Source organism: Pipistrellus kuhlii, unplaced genomic scaffold (assembly GCF_014108245.1).
Source record: "Pipistrellus kuhlii isolate mPipKuh1 unplaced genomic scaffold, mPipKuh1.p scaffold_m20_p_51, whole genome shotgun sequence".
Classification (NCBI taxonomy): Eukaryota; Metazoa; Chordata; class Mammalia; order Chiroptera; family Vespertilionidae; genus Pipistrellus; species Pipistrellus kuhlii.
This window is the reverse complement of record NW_023425553.1, coordinates 311684-331894: the sequence shown is the minus strand read 5'-3', so window position 1 is coordinate 331894 and position 20211 is coordinate 311684. Positions and strand designations below refer to the sequence as shown.

At 49.8% G+C, this 20211-nt stretch overlaps 1 protein-coding gene across 1 annotated transcript; it reads right to left on the bottom strand.

Annotated features, from left to right (window-relative positions):
• Positions 1 to 11616: 11616 nt before the first annotated feature.
• FAM50A (family with sequence similarity 50 member A) lies at positions 11617 to 20134 on the bottom strand. The gene is made up of 13 exons (XM_036415714.2): positions 19928 to 20134; positions 18163 to 18247; positions 17964 to 18063; positions 17354 to 17499; positions 15188 to 15264; positions 14998 to 15064; positions 14541 to 14602; positions 14269 to 14345; positions 13224 to 13278; positions 12972 to 13020; positions 12804 to 12874; positions 11942 to 12052; positions 11617 to 11772 (listed from the first exon to the last, which is right to left on the bottom strand). Exons 1-13 carry the CDS (start codon positions 20036 to 20038, stop codon positions 11764 to 11766), a joined length of 1020 nt encoding a protein of 339 aa, XP_036271607.1. The 5' UTR covers positions 20039 to 20134; the 3' UTR covers positions 11617 to 11763.
• Between the last annotated feature and the right edge of the window lie 77 nt (positions 20135 to 20211).

Genomic DNA, 20211 nt, shown 5'->3' with positions numbered 1-20211 from the left:
AGCTGACCCCCCCACACTCGCACAATGGCCGCGTCCGCAGCGCGCGCCTCTCCCCCCCTCCCCACCCGCTGCCTCGGGCAACCCTGGGACCCGCTCGCACCCACGCCACACCCCCTCGGGCCCGGGGCTGCGCACGGCGGACTCGGGGGCGCGCCGGCCCCGCCCCGCCCCGCCCCGGCGCCCGGAGACGCACCGGGGTCACCTGCTGCCTCACCTGCTCCCTGACCCCTCAGGTGCACCCTGGCTTAGGACACGCTCCCCGCAACGGTCCATAACCTGGAGGGCCTGGGAGTATTATAATAATGTGCAAAAGGCCAGCACAAGGACTCGAGAGCTGTCACCTTTTATACTTGGCCCCTTCCCCAGCCAGAGACGGGAGGGGGCGGGGGGGAGACTGGGGATTTCATTCCCTTACGCCCCCCCCCTTTTTTTTCCTTTTTAAACAGATTTGAGGTATAATTCATCTATCATGTAAGTCACACATTAAAAATGTGACGGTCTCCTGGTCAAAGGTTGAGATTTCTCTCCTCCAACATGGCTCAAGACAACTCTCCAAAGACAATGAATGGTACATGAAGCCACGCTGAATCCACAGGAGATCAATTGAAAATTCTCATCAAAGCCCCAAGGGCGTGGCTCAGTGGTTGAGCGTGGACCTATGAACCAGGAGGTCACTGTTCTATTGCCAGTCACAGTTCTATTCCCAGTCAAGGCACATGCCCGGGTTGTGGGCTGGATCCCCAGTGTGGGGAGTTCAGGAGGCAGCCTACCAGTGGTTCGTTCTCTCTCTCTCTCTCTCTCTCTCTCTCTCTCTCTCTCTCTCTCTCCCTCCCTCCCTCCCTCCCCTCCCTTCCTCTCTGAAATATATATATATATATATATATATATATATATATATATATATATAATCCTCATCAAAGCATTCAACCAAAAACCTTACCCAGCTTGCTTTAGAAATCAACACTAAAGAGTCTAGAATCCAGATTTGGTTTTAGAATCGAGCTAGGCACCGAATCCAGAGAAGATCACAACCTGAGGAGGACTTAGAAGCAAGACTCAAAGGACAGCAGAGCCGAAACCGGTTTGGCTCAGTAGATAAAGCGTCGGCCTGCGGACTGAAAGGTCCCGGGTTTGATCCCAATCAAAGGAATGTACCTTGGTTTCAGGCACATCCCTGGTAGGGGGAGTGCAGGAAGCAGCTGGTCGATATTTCTAACTCTTTTTCTCTCTCTCTTCCTCTCAATAAAAAATCAATAAAATATATATTTTTAAAAAGACTCAGAGGAGAGAAGGTAGACAGTGTCAACCAGCTAGACTTTCTCCCAGTTACACACCCTCAGCACGGCACTGCCAGCAACCTGTGTCCCGGGATGGATTCCTACAACTTGCTGAGGAAGTTGGGGTTCCAGCATCAAGAGTCCAAATTTTGTTTCAAAATCAAATATCTGGGGTAGGAAAAAAAAAAAAAATATCCTGGGGATGACTCATAAAGGCCCACATGATCCAACCCCTAGCTCTCTATCTTCATCTCATGCTATGCCGTCCCTTATTATCTATACGCCAGCCACATTTCTAGTTCTATACATTTGCCCTATTCCTTCTTGTCATAGGGCCTTTGCACAGCCATTTTCTCTACCATACATTTGCACGTATGTAATGCCTAATGCCTATTCATTTTTAAAATTTCAATTTAAGCATGAATTACTCTAGAAGGCTTTCCTGGCATCTCTAAACAAGAAAAAAGAATCCCTTCTTATCTACATATTCCCAACATCTCCTTTTTAATTTCACATAAAGCAACCACTTATTTATATGATGGTGTTTTGTTTTTTTTTAATATATATTTATTTCAGAGAGCAAGGAAGGAGAGAGAGATAGAAACATCAATGATGAGAGATCAGCATGCCCCACACTGGGGACCGAGCTCACAACCCGGGCATGTGCCCTGACCAGGAATTGAATCGTGGCCTCCGGGTTCATAGGCTAACATTTCACCACTGAGTCACCGAGTCAGGGTTATGTGATTTTTTAAAAAAAATATACATATATTTTTATTGATTTCAGAGAGGGAGAGAGAGAAAGAAACAGCAATGATGAGAGAGAATCATTGATCGACTGCGTCCTGCACGCCCGCCACTGGGGATCAAGCCTGCAACCCAGGCACATGCCCTGACTGGAATTGAACCTGGGACCCTTCAGTTTGCAGGCCAACACTCTATCCACTGAGCCAAACCAGCTAGGGTTTGTTTCCGACTGTCTCCTTCCCTGACCCAGCTCCGTATGTCTGATTTGGTTCCATTGTATCAGACAAACTGTCTGGCACAGCAGGAGACCCTCAGCACACATGTGCTTTTGCTGCATAATTGTTCACCAGAGGAACTCAGGCTTTTACCAGCACTACATCAGGTCTGTGCAACTATTAATAAAGTGTTTTGACTCCTAATTATCTAGTGTTTCCTGTATTGCTTCCACAGGAAGCTAATAGGAAGGAGTATCTGTGACATGAAAATGTGAGCATTTCTGGGATGAAAACGAAAAAAAACAACAAAAAACACAACAAACCAAAACTGAAGAGATAGATTCCATGTCCAGGAGGGGGAGGGGGAAGAACCTGATGAGCCTTTAGAACAGAAACAAGACCAGGAACAAGATCTCTGAAATGAGAGAGTTCAACGTACAGAAACTACACACCATGGGACAGATCTCATTAGCAACTGTCTTATTTCTCTGAAGCCAGAATAGAATGGACCAAGAGACAAATCAGTGCATTTGATGCCATTGGCCTGGGCTCCGAATCTCTCTCACTCTTTCATATCCTTCAAAAAATATGTCCAGCTTCTGCAGAAGCTGAGCCTTCTAGAGATGGTAAACAGGATGTCAGGAGGCAGATACAAGGCACCACACAGCCCTACTGATGAAGTCTGGCTCTATAGTTCAGCAGATGTCAGGGACCATGAAGACAAACTTACTCATATCATCCTACCTAATAATAGATTAATATGCAAATTAACCATCACTCCGCTACACACACCAGCCAATCAGAACGAGTATGCAAATTAATCCAACAAAGATGGCTGTTAATTTGCATACGGGGAGGGAGGGAGGAGTGAAGACCGAAGACAGCATAGAAGGAAGAGGGAGGGAAAGTGGAAAGCAAGGCAGCTGCAGTTACTGGAGGGAAAGCACAGGCAGCGTGTGCAGGGTGGGGCAGGGCGGGCCCAGCAGGAAGGGTGGGCAGGGCCCTCCACCACAGTGGGAGAAGTGGGGGGGTGGGAGAGGTGGGGGTGGCGGGAGGGAAGCCCACCAGAAGTCTTGCAGGAATATTCCTGCAACAGGTCCCTAATCCTATATAATAATAGAGGAATATGATAATTATCCCTTTGCCTTGAGGCATAACACCAACCGCATAATGACCAGATCACGGATCTGCGGGAGGGTGTGGCAGCGAACTACAAGAGGGCAGTGAAGGAGGGGGCAGGGCAGCAAGCTATGAGGGGGGAGCTACAGGAGGGTGGAGCAGTGGGTGGAGAGGTACTGGTGCACGAATTTGTGTTCAGGGCTACTAGTTTTTAAAATAAAAGTACACTGGTCGGTGTGGCTCAGGGGTTGAGCATCAACCTATGAACCAGGAGGTCAGGGTTCGATTCCTGGTCAGAGCATATGCCTGGGTTGTGGGCTTGATGCTCAATAAATCAATAAAAAACATATTTCAAAAAATCAATTGACAATAAATGTATGGGTTTATTGCTGGACTCTCAATTCTTCTTTTTTAAAATACTAGAGGCCCGATGCACAAAATCCATGCAAGATTGGCCTTCCTTCCCCCAGCTGCCGGCACCAGCTTCCCTTTGGCACCAGGGACCTGGGCTTCCCTCCCAGCCCTGGTTTTGTCCAAAAGGCCGCCTGGTCTAATTGGCATGTTACATTTTTTTTTATTATAGATATTTTTGTTAATTTCAGAGAGGAAGGGAGAGGGAGAGAGAGGGATAGAAACATCAATGATGAGAGAGAATCATTGATCGGCTGCCTCCTGCATGCCCCACACTGGGGACTGAGCCCACAATCCAGGCATATGCTCTGACCAGGAACCCTGACCTCCTGGTTCATAGGTTGACACTCAAACTGGCTAGATTCTCAATTCTGTTCCATTGATATATATGTTCATCTTTATGCCAATCCTACACTGTCTTTTTTTAATCCTCACCCATTGATTTTTAGAGAGTGGAAGGAACAGGGAGAGAAAGAGAAAGAGATTTTGATTGGTTGCCTCTGGCACATGCCCTAACGAGGCCATTGAGCCTACAGTCCAGGTATGTGTGCTTGACCAGAATTGAACCTGTGACCCTCCAGTCTGGGGCCTGAGGCTCTATTTACTGAGCCAAACCAGCTGGGACCATCCTACAGTGTCTTCATCACTGTAGTTTTGAAATCACGAGGTGTGAGTCCTCCAAATTTGTTCTTTTTCAAGAGTGTTTTTTTTAAAATATATTTTATTGATTTTATACAGAGAGGAAGGGAGAGAGATAGAGTGTCAGAAACATCGATGAGAGAGAGTCACCGATCAGCTGCCTCTTGCACACCCCCTACTGGGGATGTGCCCGCAACCAAGGTACATGCCCTTGACCGGAATCGAACCCGGGACCCTTCAGTCCCCAAGCCGACGCTCTATCCATTGAGCCAAACCGGTCCCGGCTCAAGAGTGTTTTTGTTATTCAGGGTCCCTGGCAGTTCCATGTGAATTTTAGGACAAGCTTGTCAGTTTCTGCAGGAAAAAAAAAAAAAAAGCCAGTGCGAGTTTAATACGGATTGAATTGAATCTCCTAGATCAATGTGGGGAAAGGCTGCTATCTTAACAAGATTAAGTCTTTCCATCCATGAACATGAGATGTTCTGATGATTAATGTCGTGTTTATTAATTTTAATTTGGCTCATCTGTAATCCCTGGTGATTTAATCAAACCATTGCCATGGTGTTGCTGTGAAGGCATTTTGTAGATATGATCAACATCAACTTTAAGTAAAAATTACCCTCCATGACATGGGTGGGTCTCGTCCACTCAGCTGGAGCCCTTAACAACCAAAATTGAAGAAGTAGACATTCTGCCTCAAGACTGTGACATAGAAAGCTTGCCCGCCAGCCTGCTGGCCCGCCCTACAAATTTGGGACTTCCCAACTCGCCACCCCCACAATCACATGAGCAAATTCCTCAAAATACGTGTGTGTGTGTGTGTGTGTGTGTGTGTGTGTGTACTCTGTTCTATTTCTCCAGAGAACTGACTTAAGCAGAAGATTTCCTATTTATTTTGGGTTTCTTTCATTTCTTTCAGTGATATTTTGTAGTTGTCAGTGTACTTCTTTTGTTAAATTTATTCCTAAGTATTTATCCTTTTTGATGCTGTTTGTCAATGGAATTGCTTTCTTGATTTCATTTTGGATTTTTCATTGCTAGGGTACAGAAATGCAATTGCTTTTGGGTGATGAATGATCTTTTATCCTTAATGAACTCATTTATTAACTCTAATAGTGTTTTTAGTGGATTTCTTAGGATTTTGCATACACAAGATGATGTCATTTGAGAAAAGAGATAGTTTTACTCTTCCTTTCCAATCTGGATGACTTTTATTTCATTTTATTGCCCAATTGCCCTGGCTGGAATCCCCAGTCAAATGTTGGATAGAATTGGTTACTTTCTTTTTAATTTTATAATTTGAAGTTATTTCAAACTTACAGAAAAGCTGTAAGAATAGTAGAAATAGCTCCCATGTACCATTTTTTAATTTTTTAAAATTAAATTATTATCTGTGTACATATTTTAACATTGCCTCCCCTCCCATATATACCCTCTCTCCCCAGAGTTTTATGTCCATTGGTTGTACTTATATGCATGTACACAAGTCCTTCGGTTGATCTATTATCTCCCCCAGATCTCCCTCCCCATGTTATTTAGTTTTAGCTTTTACTTTTAGGTCTATAACCCATGTGAAGTTCGTTTTTCTGGATGGTGTGTGTTTTTTGTTACTGCCATAATCCTACAAACTGAGTTGCTAAAACAACGAACATTTCTTCTCTCCTAATTCTAAAGGCCAGAAGTCTGAAATCCAGGAGTGGGCCCTAGCTGGTTTGGCTCAGTGGATAGAGCATCGACCTGTAGACTGAAGGGGCCCATGTTCAATTCTGGCCAAGGGCACAAGCCCGGTTTGCTGGCTCGATCCCCAGTAGGGGGCATGCAGAAGACAGCCATTCAATGATTCTCATCATTGATGTTGCTGTCTCTCCCTCCCTTCCTCTCTGAAATCAATTAAAAAATAAATGAAATTGAGGAGTGGGCCAGCTCACGCTCCCTCCATCGGCTCTAGGGGAGCCCCTTATTGTCTCTTCCAGCTTCTGAGCGGCTGGCCATCCTTAGCATTCCTTGGCTTGTAAATGCCTCACGCCATCTCTCTTGTCAAGTGGCATTCTCCCTGTCTGTCTCCTCTCTCCTCCCCTCCCTCCTCCTCCTCCTCCTCCTTCTTTTTAAAAAATATATTTTATTGATTTTTTACAGAGAGGAAGGGAGAGGGAGAGAGAGTTAGAAACATTGATGAGAGAGAAATATAAATCAGCTGCCTCCTGCACAGCCCCTACTGGGGATGTGCCCGCAACCAAAGTACATGCCCTTGACTGGAATCGAACCTGGGACCCTTGAGTCCGCAGGCCAATACTCTATCCACTGAGCCAAACCAGTTAGGGCCTATATAGATCTTTAATTGTATAATTTCATTTATGTGAAACTTCCAGAACAGAAAATTTATACAGGTAGAAAGTAGATGGCTGCCAGGGACTGTTTAATGTATATCAGTTTCCTTTAGAAGTGACGAAAATGTCCTGGAATTAGACGAAGGTGATGGTTGCATTGCATTGTGAATGTACAAAATGCCACTAAATGTGCATTTTGAAATGGTGACTAGTTATTGATAGTTTGGTTCTATGAATTTTTCCTCAGTTGGAAAACGAGAGACCACATGTCCCATATCAGGTTGCCTATATCCTCTGGTGGGAAGTCACAGTACCCTATAGGTGAAGCTCCGGAGAGCCATGATTCTCTCACTTGCTGGTGGGGCTGCAAAGTGGGTCAGGCCCCAGGGAAAAAAATTTGCCAATATCTGAAAAATTAATTATGCGGCTTTAAAAAAAAAAAAAGAATGAAGAGGCTCTTCATGCACATAGAGAGAGAGACATGTAGGAGATTCAAATATATTAAGTGACCAGTACAAACACTTCTTTGTTGGGGGCATTGGGAGAACTGGGCCAGAGAGCTGGGCAAAGGTGAGGCATCAGAAGGTCCACCCTTTCATGCTGGTGTGTGGACCAGATGGATTTCTGGCCTCCGCAGAACAGATCAAGGTAAACAAGAAAAGATCAGCATCACCCCTTTTGCTCAGCTACCTCTGTGAAGTTTCTGATGTTTCCTCCCTGCCTCTCCTTCACCTCCTTCCTTCCCTCCATTCCAGTCCCTGCTCACCCCATGTCTTTGCAAGTGGATCACCCAGTTTTAGAATGGCTGACTTGTCATTCTTTTTTTTTTTTTTTTTTTAATATATTTTATTGATTTTGTACAGAGAGGAAGGGAGAGAGATAGGGAGTTAGAAACATCGATGAGAGAGAGTCATCAATCAGCTGCCTCTTGAACACCCCCAACTGGGGATATGCCCGCAACCAAGGTACATGCCCTTGACCGGAATCGAACCCAGGACGTTTCAGTCCCCAAGCCGACGCTCTATCCATTGAGCCAAACCGGTTTCGGCTGACTTGTCATTCTTGTCAGCTTCGATGTCATCTTGCTGGTACATTTTCTAATTCCCTATTGGTTGTTTATTTTTTTAATATATATTTTATTGATTTTTTACAGAGAGGAAGGGAGAGGGAGAGAGAGTTAGAAACATCAATGAGAAACACCGATCAGCTGCCTGCTGCACACCCCTTACTGGGGATGTGCCTGCAACCAAGGCACATGTCCTTGACCGGAATCGAACCTGGGACCCTTAAGTCCACAGGCCAACGCTCTATCCACTGAGTCAAACCAGTTAGGGCCCTACTGGTTGTTTACACACACACACACACACACACACACACACACACACACTGAACGAAGCCTGGGCAAGCAAGGTACAGCTGGCCTTCATCTCTCCCTTGTGTCTTTGGTCCCTAGAAATGTTGTTTTGATCGCTTACTGACTCCAGTGACCTCGTGAAGTTAGAGCATCAGACAGCAGTTCCACAACTGCTCTCTGCCACCGCCCAACCTTGCCTCTGAGCCTCACATTCATAAGAATCCACGATCCCAAGGGCTAGACAGTCCCCTCTCCTGGCAGAAACTCAGGGGACAGCTGAAAGCTTGCTCCTGCCGGGTAGGCGTGGCTCAGTGGTTGAACATCAACCTATGAACCAAGAGGTCACGGTTCGGTTCCCGGTCAGGGCACATGCCTAGGTTGTAGGTGTGATCCCCAATGTGGAACGTGCAGGAGGCAGCTGATCAATGATTCTCTCTCATCATTGATGTTTCTCTCTCTCTCCCTTCCTTTCTGAAATCAACAAAAATATGTATTTCTTAAAAGAAGCCTGCTTTGCCAATGCTCTTCCAGTTTGGCCTTCTGGGCTGCTGCCACAGTCCTCACTTAGGACAGGGGGTCCTCCCTCAGCCCCCCTCCACACACACACACTGTGGCACAGCCTTTCCCATCTCTTCACTGGCCACAAGGAAGTAGGTCTTCCCTGACAGTCCTCCTGCCCCTTGATCCTGACCCCCAAGGGCTCCGTGCTGCCTCAGCCCAACCTCCCAGGAACCTAAGAGGGCCTTCCAGAAACCAGCTCCTTCTCTGCCAGGGCCCAAAATTGGGTCTCCAGGAGCTTGTTTTCCTGAAGGCACGAGGCTGAAGGTGGAAACGTCTGCCATTGGATGAGGTGGCTGAGAGGGGCTCATTTCCCCCGGAGGCCTGCTCTTCTGGTTGCTTCTCAAAGAATGCAGGAGGGGGGTGGTGCAGAGGCCACACAATCCCCTCTCTAGGGTTCCCGGAACCAAACAAAAGGTCCCATTGAGGTTGCCCAGACTTGTTCATGACCTGAGGTCAGGCCTGGCCACCCCCTCCCGGTTGTGCCCGAGGTGCCCTGGTCTATTTCGCCCTCCTTCCTCCTCCAAGTGACCCCAGATGGCCACATCCCAAACCCAGGGCCTGGAAGCCGGAGGGAGAGCCGCCAGCTACCAGCCAGGCCTCCTTGGGCTGTGGCTGAACCGAACCCAGGGTCCCGCCCGCAGGAGAAGCGCATAGCAGTCTCTGCGCACAGCAAAGCCCTCAGGGAGGTTGGGCCAGACCCAGAGCTGGGAAACTCCCTTCCAGCCAGCCGCTGTCTCCTGCCCTCTCTCTTTTTAAAAAATATATTTTTATTGATTTCAGAGAGGAAGAGAGAGGGAGAGATAGAAACGTCAATGATGAGAGAGAATCATGGATTGGCTGCCTCCTGCATTCCCCCTGCTGGGGATCAAGTCTGCAACCTGGGCATGTACCCTGATCAGGAATCAAACCATGACCTATGACCTCCTGGTTCATAGGTCAAAGCTCAACCGCTGAGCCATGCTGGTAGGGGTCCTGTCAATCAGTGTATATCCTACATAATAAAAGGCTAATATGCAAATTGTCCACCTCCACCAGGAGTTCCACCAGCAGGCAGGCTGGCCAACCGCCCATGTCCCCTCCCTTCCCCTGGCCAGGCTGGCCAGACCCACCCATGCAAGAATTCATGCACCGGGCCGCTAATATATATATATATATATATATATATATATATATATATATACACACACACACACACACACACACACACACACACACACACACTGAGTGGCCAGATTATTATGTGTTCAGAGATCAGAATAATCTGGCCACTCAGTGTATATTTAAATTGATTTCAGAGAGGAGGGGAGAGGGAGAGAGAGAGAAACATCAATGATCAGAGAGAATCATTGATCAACTGCCTCCTGCACCCCCCACACTGGGAATCGAGGCCACAACCCAGGCACGTGCCCTGACTGGGCATTGAACTGTGACCTCCTGGTTCATAGGTTGATGCTCAACCTCTGAGCCACGCCAGCCGGGTTCATAACAGCCTTCTCATGTCTGGATTCAGGAGAGATACTGGGAAGGGCCCAGAGCAAGGAAGGCCAGGGTGGGTTTGCACGGCTGTGGTAGTGACGTAGGGTAGCTAGCAGCCACAGGACACCTCTGTCTCCTATAGAACAAGCAACTTAGAGACACAAAAGAAGCCCCACGGCCTGGGAGGGAGGCCTGGAGCGGAACGCCCCTCCCATCACTGTGAAGAACCACAATGCCACGTTGGTGCCTTGGGGAGGGCGGGCTGGCCGCAGGGACAGCTGGGCCTGCCCAGGCCGCTGAGGCTTGTAAATGCTCCCCTTCTCCCGCCACAGACTCACATTCTTGCCCAACCCTCTTCCACCCTCCCACCCCCACCTAACACACTCTCTTGCCAGACACAAAGACCACAAATACTGTATGGTTCCATTTATGTGAAATTTCCAGAATAGAAAATCCACTCAGACAGGAAGCAAAGTAGGGTTGCCAGGGGCTGGGGGAAGAGACCGCTAATGGACATGGGGTCCCCTTTTGGGGTGCTGGGAATATTCTGGAACTAGATAAAGGTGATGGTTGTATAACATTGTCAGTGTATGAAATACCCCTGCATTGCACACTCGCAAATGGCTAAAATGGTGAACTTTATGTTATTGTGAATTATAGCTCAACAATGTATTGTTTTTCTTTTGTTTTTGTTTTTTATTTTATTTTATTATTTTATTTTAATATATTTTATTGATTTTGTACAGAGAGAAAGAGAGAGAGATAGAGAGTTAGAAACATCGATGAGAGAGAGTCAGTGATCAGCTGCCTCTTGCACACCCCCTACTGGGGATATGCCCGCAACCAAGGTACATGCCCTTGACAGGAATCGAACCCGGGACCCTTCAGTCCTCAAGCCGACACTCTATCCATTGAGCCAAACCGGTTTCGGCTGTTTTTGTTTTTTAAATCCTCACCAGAGGATATCCCTCCATTGATTTTTAGACACAGTGAGAGGGAGAGGGGACAGACAGAGAGAAAAAATCAATGTGAGAGAGACACATTGATTGGTTGCCTTCTGCACATGGCCCAACCATGGCCAGGTATCGAGCAACCAGGGCCTGCAACCAAGGCATGTGCCCTTGACCAGAATCGAACTCATGACCCTTCAGTCTGGAGGCCAATGCTATATCCACTGAGCCACACCGGCCTGGGCAAAAAAAAAAAAAATGTGTTTTTTAAATAAAACACAACATAGGTGCTCTGACTCTAACATGTGCATTTCTTTCTTTCTTTTTCTTTTTTTAAATATTTTTTTTATTGATTTCAGAGAGGAAGGGGAGGAGGAGAGAGAGATAGAAACACCAATGATGAGAGAGAATCACTGATTGGCTGCTCCCTGCATGCCTCACACTAGGGATGGAGTCCACAACCCGGGTACGTGCCCTGACCAGGGATGGAATTGTGACCTCCTGGTTCATAGGTCGACGTTCAACCACTGAGCCATACCGGCTGGGCACAACTTCTTTATTGCACAGAAAAAAGCAGTAACTGACAGCATCAGGGGCAGGGGATGATCGGTGACGTCACAGGATGGGGGAGCTGGGCTTCTGGAGACTGGAGGGGATTGGGGGAACAAGCCTGCTCCATCTCTGCATTCACCGGATCTGGTGTGGGGACAAAGGGACAGAGAAGGGAAGCCGAGCTGAGTGGGGCGGGCTGGCCTATCGCGGGGGCCCCTAGCAGGACAGGGCACCCTACCCCAGCAGGCCAGCGCCCAGCCCCAGCTCCCACTGGCCAGCCCAGCACCAGGCCACCTGGGCGGGGCCTTCTTACTGTGTATTTGTCCCACTTCTTCTCGGGGTCGTAGGGCTCCCAGCGGCTGGCGGGGAAGATGTGCTTGTTTTTCTCGTACCAGCTCCTCAGCACCACCTTGCCCGCATGTGACTGAGGAAGGGAGAAGGGCCAGCCAGGCCTTGTGCTCAGGGTCACCCAGGGACCTTACTTCTCTCTTCTCTCTTCTCTCTCTCTCTTTCTCTCTCTCTCTCTCTCTCTCTCTCTCTCTCTCTCTCTCATCTTTATTATTTTTTAAATATATTTTATTGATTTTTTACACAGAGGAAGAGAGAGTTAGAAACATTGATGAGAGAATCATCGATCAGCTGCCTCTTACACCTCCCCCACTGGGGATGTGCCCGCAACCAAGGTACATGCCCTTGACCGGAATCGAACCTGGGACCTTTCAGTCCGCAGTCGACGCTTTCCACTGAGCCAAACTAGTTTCGGCTCTAATCTTTATTATTGAAAGTATTACATATAGCCCCTATTTTTTCCCCACTGACCCCTTCTAGCCCACCCCACCCCCCGCCCCAGGCCTTCACCACCCTGTTGTGTGTGTCCATGGGTCATTCATATATGCACACAGTTCTTTGGCTGATCTCTTTCCACCCACCCACCCTCCCCCACCTGCCCTCCGATATTCTGAAGTATGTTCTATGCTTCCATGTCTCTGGATCCACTCCATTCATCAGTTTATTTTGTACATTAGATTCCACATATGAGTGAGATCATGTGATACTTGTCTTTCTCCGACTGGCTTGTTTCACTTAGCGTGATACTCCCCAGGGCCTGTCTTCTCTACTTCTCTTCCATCCACTGCTCCTCTCTCCCCTGACCTAGCGCCCCTGCATCCCTGTACCTCATCCTTCTCCACAGTGGCATCGCTGAGCAGCCGCACATCATCGTGAACATCGAAGTTGAAGAGCGGGCCTACGGGGAGAAGCAGCCAGCCCTCCTTCAGGCTGCTGCCCTGAGATGTTCGGGCGAGTTGCTGGGGAAGGTAAGGGGCTGGGCCGGGTGCACTCACCACTCTTCCCTCGGGCCTTGGTGACGATGAAATCGTAGAAGCTGTGGTGCTAGGAGCCAAGGACAGGAAAGACGTGGCTGATGACCCCAGCCTCTCCCACGTGCAGGCTGGATGCAGGCACAGCTATCCACACTGCGCTCCCCAGCCCGAGCCAAAGCCCAGAGCAGAGCAGACTGTCCTACGAAGCCCCCAGGCAGGCCGATGCCCGCCAACCCTCCCCATGCCAGGGCTGTGGGAAGAGAAGGGACTCACGTGGGGTATGATGAGGTCCTCCTTGATGTACATGAGCTGCTCCACCCCTGCTGACCTGAGGAGAAAGGCAGGAGAGCATGATGGATGAAGCAGCAGCAGCCAAGGAGACCAATGCTGGAGCTGGGACGCAATCCTGACTGCTTGGAGGCCGGCTACTAGGTTTGGTGAGCCCAGGAGTAGTACCCACTATTCATTCCCCACATCTGGGCTAAAGAGCAAAGGCCCATGCTCCCACTTAAGCTATGTGTGGTGAAAGGGATGGAAAAAGAATTCTGCCTGGGCAGTGTGGCTCAGTGGTTGAGTGTTGACCTAGGAACCAAGAAGTCACGGTTCAATTCCTAGTCAGGGCACATGCCCACGTTGTGGGCTCCATCCCCAGTGAGGGGGGGGTGCAGGAGGCAGCTGATCAATGATTCTTTCTCATCACTGATGTTTCTCTCTCCCTCTCCCTTCCTCTTTAAAATCAATTAAAATATATTCAAAATAAATTAAAAATTTTAAATATCTATATATATAAAAGCTTAAGAGACTGACCTCAGTAAAGACTGAACCTCCAAACAACAGGTTGTTATGACGTATACTGACCATCAGGGGGTAGATGCTCAACACAGGAGCTGTCCCCTGGTGATCAGTGCACTCCCACACAAGAGCACTGCTCAGCTGACGGAGGGGCACCAAACGCAGGGCTGGTGAGCGCCAGGCAAGAGCCACAGGCAGGAAGGGCAGGCAGCCTTGGACTGCTGGTTTTGGCCCGATCCCTGCAGGCCACACCGAGGGACCCCACTGGTGCACAAATCCGTGCACCGGACCTCTAGTATATATTGTATATAAAAAGAATCCTGACCCTCTTTTCAGTAGCACAGTCAGTGCCGCATGCCACTTTTGTACACAGGGGGCAGTCATCCAGGTGAGCCACATGCAGCAGACACCACTTGGGGCTTCTGGTACCAGAGCTGGGATAGCAGGTTCCACATGCACATACATGTGCACACATGCACACACATACACATGTCCACACGTGCTCACACCTGCACATACACCCTACCTGAGCTCACTGAAGTCTTTGCGTAGGATCTCAAGCGCCTTCTGCAGGAACTGCTGCATAGTGTTGCCTTTTTTCATCTGCATGAGGTCCGAGCCAGAGAGTTGGAAGGGAAAGATGGGACCCCAGAGATGGGATCACAGGCGGCCAGGCCCTCTTCCCTGCTCCCCCCAGGATACCCAGGGGCCCCCACAGGAAGGACCCTGCAGGGTCCAAAACCAGGATTGTAGCTCCTCCTCACTGAGTCTGAGGCGCACAGGCCCCACACTGCCCACCTTGACTGTCCGCCGGTGCCCAGAGCCATCCCAGTAACTGAAGGTGATTTCAATTTCCTCACCTACAAAGCAGAATTGCCACTTAGTCTCCAGAACCATGAGTTTCCAGCCCCTGCAAGCTCCCTGGGGCTTAGCCTCCAGCCCAGGCCTCTCACTGGCTCAGCACCCCAGGTCCCACTCGGTGAGCACTCACTCTGTTTGTTAATCCTCAACTGAGGATATTTTCCATTGATTTTTAGAGAGTGCAAGGGAGGGGGAGAGGCACAGAGGGAAACATCAATGTGAGAGAGACACATCGATTGGTTGCCTCCCACATGCGCCCTCACCGGGGCTAGGGGCTGGGGATTGAGCCTGAACTGAAGTACATGCCTTTAACTGGAAATGACCCCACAATCCTTCAGTTCCTGGGCTGATGCTCTATCCACTGAGCCAAACCAGTTTAAGCATGAGCACTCACTCTTGATCTTCTCCTGCTTGGCTTCCCACTCTTGCCGAAGCTCTTCCCGGAGCCGATTCTCCTCCTCCTGGGAGAGGAAAGGGATACAGGGAGGATGCCCCGGGATGCTCAGAGAGCATGCAAGGCCCTGTTCCCTGAGCAAAAGCCTCTGCCAAGGTCAGGGCCAGGGCTGGGGTCAGGCTGCATGTACCTCGCGGTCGCGGTCAGGCAAAAAGCTTGTGTCCACATCTGGGTTCTTCCCCAATTTCCTCTTCTTTGTGGGGATCTCTGGAGGCAGAAAGTAAACACAGAGGTCAGCTGCACGATGGGTCCTGGCTCTTTGTCGCTCGGGCCCCAGCTCAAACGCCACCTCCTTGGAGTCTTCCTGGACTACTCTGGCTGGGACCCATTGCCCTCTGCTCCCAGGCACAGCAGCCTGCACTGGGTCTACAGGTTCCACATGCACATGCACACACATGCACATGCACATATACATGTACTGTGTTCTTGTTCCATCAGCTGTGACCTGATGGCATTTGGGCCAGTGTCTGAGGGAGCAAAGGCTCCATTGCATTGGGTGGGTGGGGCACCCAGAGGAGTGGGTGCTTGAGTGAGGGCCCTCTCTGTTCCAGGAGCTGCGCTCATCACAGTCACACATCTTTATTTTATTTTATTATATTTTTAAACTATATTTTATTGAGTTTTTACAGAAAGGAAGAGAGAGGGATAAAATGCTAGAAACATCGATGAGAGGGAGACATGGATCAGCTGCCTCCTGCACACCCCCTACTGGGGATGTGCCTGCAACCCATGCACATGCCCTTGACCGGAATCGAACCTGGGACCCTTCAGTCTGCAGGCCGACGCTCTATCCACTGAGCCACACATCTTTTCTTTTTTATTGATTTTTTGAGAAAATGAGAGAGATGAAGGGAGAGGGAAAAAGAGAGAAAGAGAGAGAAACATTGATTTGTTCCACTTATTTATGCATTCATTAGTTGATTCTTTTTAAAAATATATTTTGCCGAAACCGGTTTAGCTTAATAGATAGAGCGTCGGCTTGGGGACTGAAAGGTCCCGGGTTCGATTCCGGTCAAGGGCATGTACCTTGGTTGCGGGCATATCCCCAGTAAGGGGTGTGCAGGAGGCAGCTGATCAATGACTCTCTCTCATCGATGTTTCTAACTCTCTCTCTCTCTCCCTTCCTCTCTGCACAAAATCAATAAAATATATTTAAAAAAATAAAAATAGATTTTTATTGATTTCAGAGAGGAAGGGAGAGACAGAAACATCAATGATGAGAGAGAATCACGGATCGACTGCCTCCTGCACGCCCCACATTGATGATCGAGCCCGAAACCTGGGCATGTGCCCTGACCAGCAATCAAAGTGTGACCTCCTGGATCATAGGTCGACACTCAACCACTGAGCCATGCCAGCTGGGCCATTGGTTGATTCCTGTATGTGCCCTGATAGGGCATTGAGCCCACAAGCTTGGTGTATTGAGATGTCACTCTAACCAACTGAGCTACCTGGCCAGGTCCCACAGCCACATATCTGCTGTCTCATTTAATCCTCACAACAGCCCCCAAAGTGCATGATATTCTATTTTCCCATTCACAGCCAACTGGGAGAAGGGAAGGGAAGGCCAGCCTTGCCAAGGTCCCGAACACTGGGACTTATTCGACTCCCCAACTGGTACATGAACTAAAATGGTGGTTCTGCAGAAACCGGTTTGGCTCAGCGGATAGAGAGTCGGTCTGTGGACTGAAAGGTCCCGGGTTTGATTCCAGTCAAGGGCATGTACCTTGGTTTCAGGCACATTCCCAGTAGTGGGTGTGCAAGAGGCAGCTGGTCGATGTTTCTCTCTCATCGATGTTTCTCTCTAGCCCTCTCTTTTCCTCTCTGTAAAAAAAAATCAATGAAATATATATTAAAAAAAAACAATAAAATAAATAAAAAATATTTTTAAAATTGATTTCCGAGAAGAAGGGAGAGGGAAAGAGAGAGAAACATCAATGATGAGAATCACTGATCAGCTGCCTCTCTCAGGCCTATAACCCGGGCATGTGCCCTTGATTGGAATTGAACCTGGGACCCTTCAGTCCGCAAGTTGACGCTCTATCCACTGAACCAAGCAAGCTAGGGCTCTATACACAGTGCAGACTTGGCTCTTTCTCTCCTGCCCTGACATGTAAAGTTCAGGACCATAAACACAGCGGGCAATGGAGGCTGGGTGATGGATGTGCTGCTTCACTCGAGAGCAGTGGTCGGCAAACTGTGGCTCCGTTTGCCACTCTGTTGACTAATGAATTTGCCGACCACTGCTCTCGAGCTAGAAACCTGGGACAGAGTGGTGCCCCTAGCCTGCCCTCACCTTCTCTTTCCAACTCCTCCTCATCCAGGGTCTCCTCTTCCTCCTCTTCCTCCAATTCCTCCTCTTCCTCCAGGGTGAAAGACAGGCTGGAGATCTTCCTCTTGGCCTCCTTCTTGCGCTCCTTCTCTCGCAGCTTCTCCAGCTTCCTGCGAGGCATGGATAGCCATCATCACCACATCCTCACCCGAGGCCCCCTCTATGGACCAGAGCCACTTATGGGCTCAGGGTAGGCCCATGGGGTACAGACCCTGAGGAGTCCTACTGCCCTGGGTCACTTCAAGTTCATGGGCAGTGCTCTGATTAGGACACAAGGGTCCCTGTTCAAGAGGCAGGGGCCAGCATGATCCAATTCCATGCACTAGCTTAGGGGTGTCGAACTCAATCAGAGAAGGGGCCAAAATCTAAAATCCAGCCTAAATCGCGGGCCGAATGGTTTACTGAACAGTCATAAACTGTCATTGTGATGGAAACGCAGCGGAGTGCAGTGATGACAGCGCGGTGCGGGCCACATTGTAAGGCCTGGCGGGACGGATTTGGCCCGCGGGCCTTGTGTTTGACACATGTGCACTAGCTACACCTTGGCGGGGGGCTGCCAGCACAGAGGACTCACAGCTGCAGCTCCTTTGACTGCTCCTTCTTGGCCAGCTGCTTCTCGCGTTCCTTCACCAGTGCCTCCTGCTTGGCCTTCATGTCATTCAGGGTCACCAGTCCTGCGAGGCCAGGAGACACGGGATTAAGGATCGGCCACCCAGAGCCAGTAAAACAACGGTTTTGGGTCCAGGAGAGGGTGACAGGCATGTGTTGCTTACCCACGGTACTAGACTTGAGCTCTGCCTCCACCGCATCGTAGTGCGCAGAGAACTTCTTGTCAATGTTGGATTTCATGATGTTCTCCTGTAAGGGAGGGAGAGCGGCAGTGAGGACCGCCCACCACACCATGGTGGAAGTGGGGACCTGGGTCTGCGTTCCAGCCCCAGATCTGCTCCTGGCCTATAGCGTGACCTTGGCAGAAACATGTCCCCACTCCCCAGTGGATGGAACTTTCCACAGGGCTGCGAGGGGCTCTCTCAGTGCTGAGGGAGCTACATGGGCTTGTTTTCCTGTGACCTCTGAGCTGCTCTGGCCCCTCCAGACCTCCCTTTGGGTACCAGAGTTCCCTCAGCACCCTAGATCCATGGGTTCTACCTGCCTTTTTTAAATTTAATTTTATTTTAAAATATATTTTATTGATATTTTTACAGAGAGGAAGGGAGAGGGATAGAGAGTTAGAAACATCGATGAGAGAGAATCACCGATCAGCTGCCTCTTGCACACCCCCTACCGGGGATGTGCCCGCAACCAAGGTACATGCCCTTGACCGGAATCGAACCCGGGACCTTTCAGTCCACAGACCGACGCTCTACCACTGAGCCAAACCGGTTTCGGCCCTTTTTTTTTAATTTTAGAGAGAGGGAGGGAAAGAGAGAGAGAAACATGGATTAGTTGCCTGCTGCATGTGCCCCGACCAGGAATCAAACCCTCAATCTAGGTATGTGCCCTGTCCAGGAATCGAACCCCCCACCTTTTGGTGTACAGGGCAATGCTCAAACCAACTGAGCCACACCAGCCAGGGCTATACCCAGCTTTAATATATATATATATATATATATATATATATATATATATATATATAAATGATTTCAGGGTAGAAATAGAGAAACATCAGTGATGAGAGAGAATCATTGATTGGCTGCCTCCTACACTCCCCACACTAGGGATCAAGCAACCTGGAATGTGCCCTGACCGTGAATGGAACCGTGACCTCCTGGTTCATAGGTCGATGCTCAACCACTGAGCTACACTGCCCGGGCAATACCCAGCTTTTAAGAAGAAGCTCTGGAGACCCAAGTCAAGGGGTGACAGGAGAGTGAGGAGTGGCCAAGAGACCTAGTCCCTCACTGAGCAATATGGCTCCCTCTTAGCTCCAGATGCTGTACCTCTGGCTGGCCAGAGTCAGCACTGAGTGGCATATGAACAGAGGCCTCAGCATAAGGGTTTTTGCTTGGGCCCGGCTTCCATGGTACATAGGTAGGAGCCTGCTTGCCCCTCATGTCCTGAATTCCAAAGGAAGAGTCTACTGCAAAGGCCCAAGGGGCGGGGGGGGGGGAGAACAACTCCTCCTTCCTGACACCCCACTCCTGAAGGCCTTTGGCACCTGCTAGCACCCCAGCATCAGTTGGACAAAGGTTGCAGGGCAAAGGGCTCTGGTGGGTTGGCCTGGACCTGCAGGGCCTGCCCTTCCTGGGATCCATTGGCTCAGGGCACAGACCTAACTGTCAGGGCACAGGAGCCAGAGCCAGGATGCTCTGTGCCTGCGAGGGGCTCCCCAATGTGACCAATATGAACCACTGCCTGTTGGAGGCTTGTCACAAGCAAGGTCGGCTCAGCTTTCTGGGCGCACTATACAGATGAGCTTCTAACCCTTGCCGGAGGTCAGCAAGCAAGGGTCTCCCTCCCGGGTTCGCCAGGGGCCTCAGGGAGCCGGGGGGCAGTGCGTAGCGCGCATGCTCTGTGGCGGCCCCGCCCAGCCCGCACCTCGGTGATCCGCTGCTTCATCTGCTCCATCTGCTCCCGCTGCTTCTCCCGCTTTTTCATCAGGTGCATGGCGCGGCCCGCCTCGCTCGCGGCGCCCTTGTACTGAGCCATTGTGGCAGCGGCAGCAGCGAAGACAGCGACAGTCGCCTGGCAAAGCCTCCGGCTGCCTGGCAATCAGCAGACGCCTGCGCGCTGTGACGTCGCCCAACACAGAACGCACGGGCGCCCCGCCACGCCCAGAGCAGCAGCGCCAGCCACCCCACCACGTGACCCCCGGAGGCCCA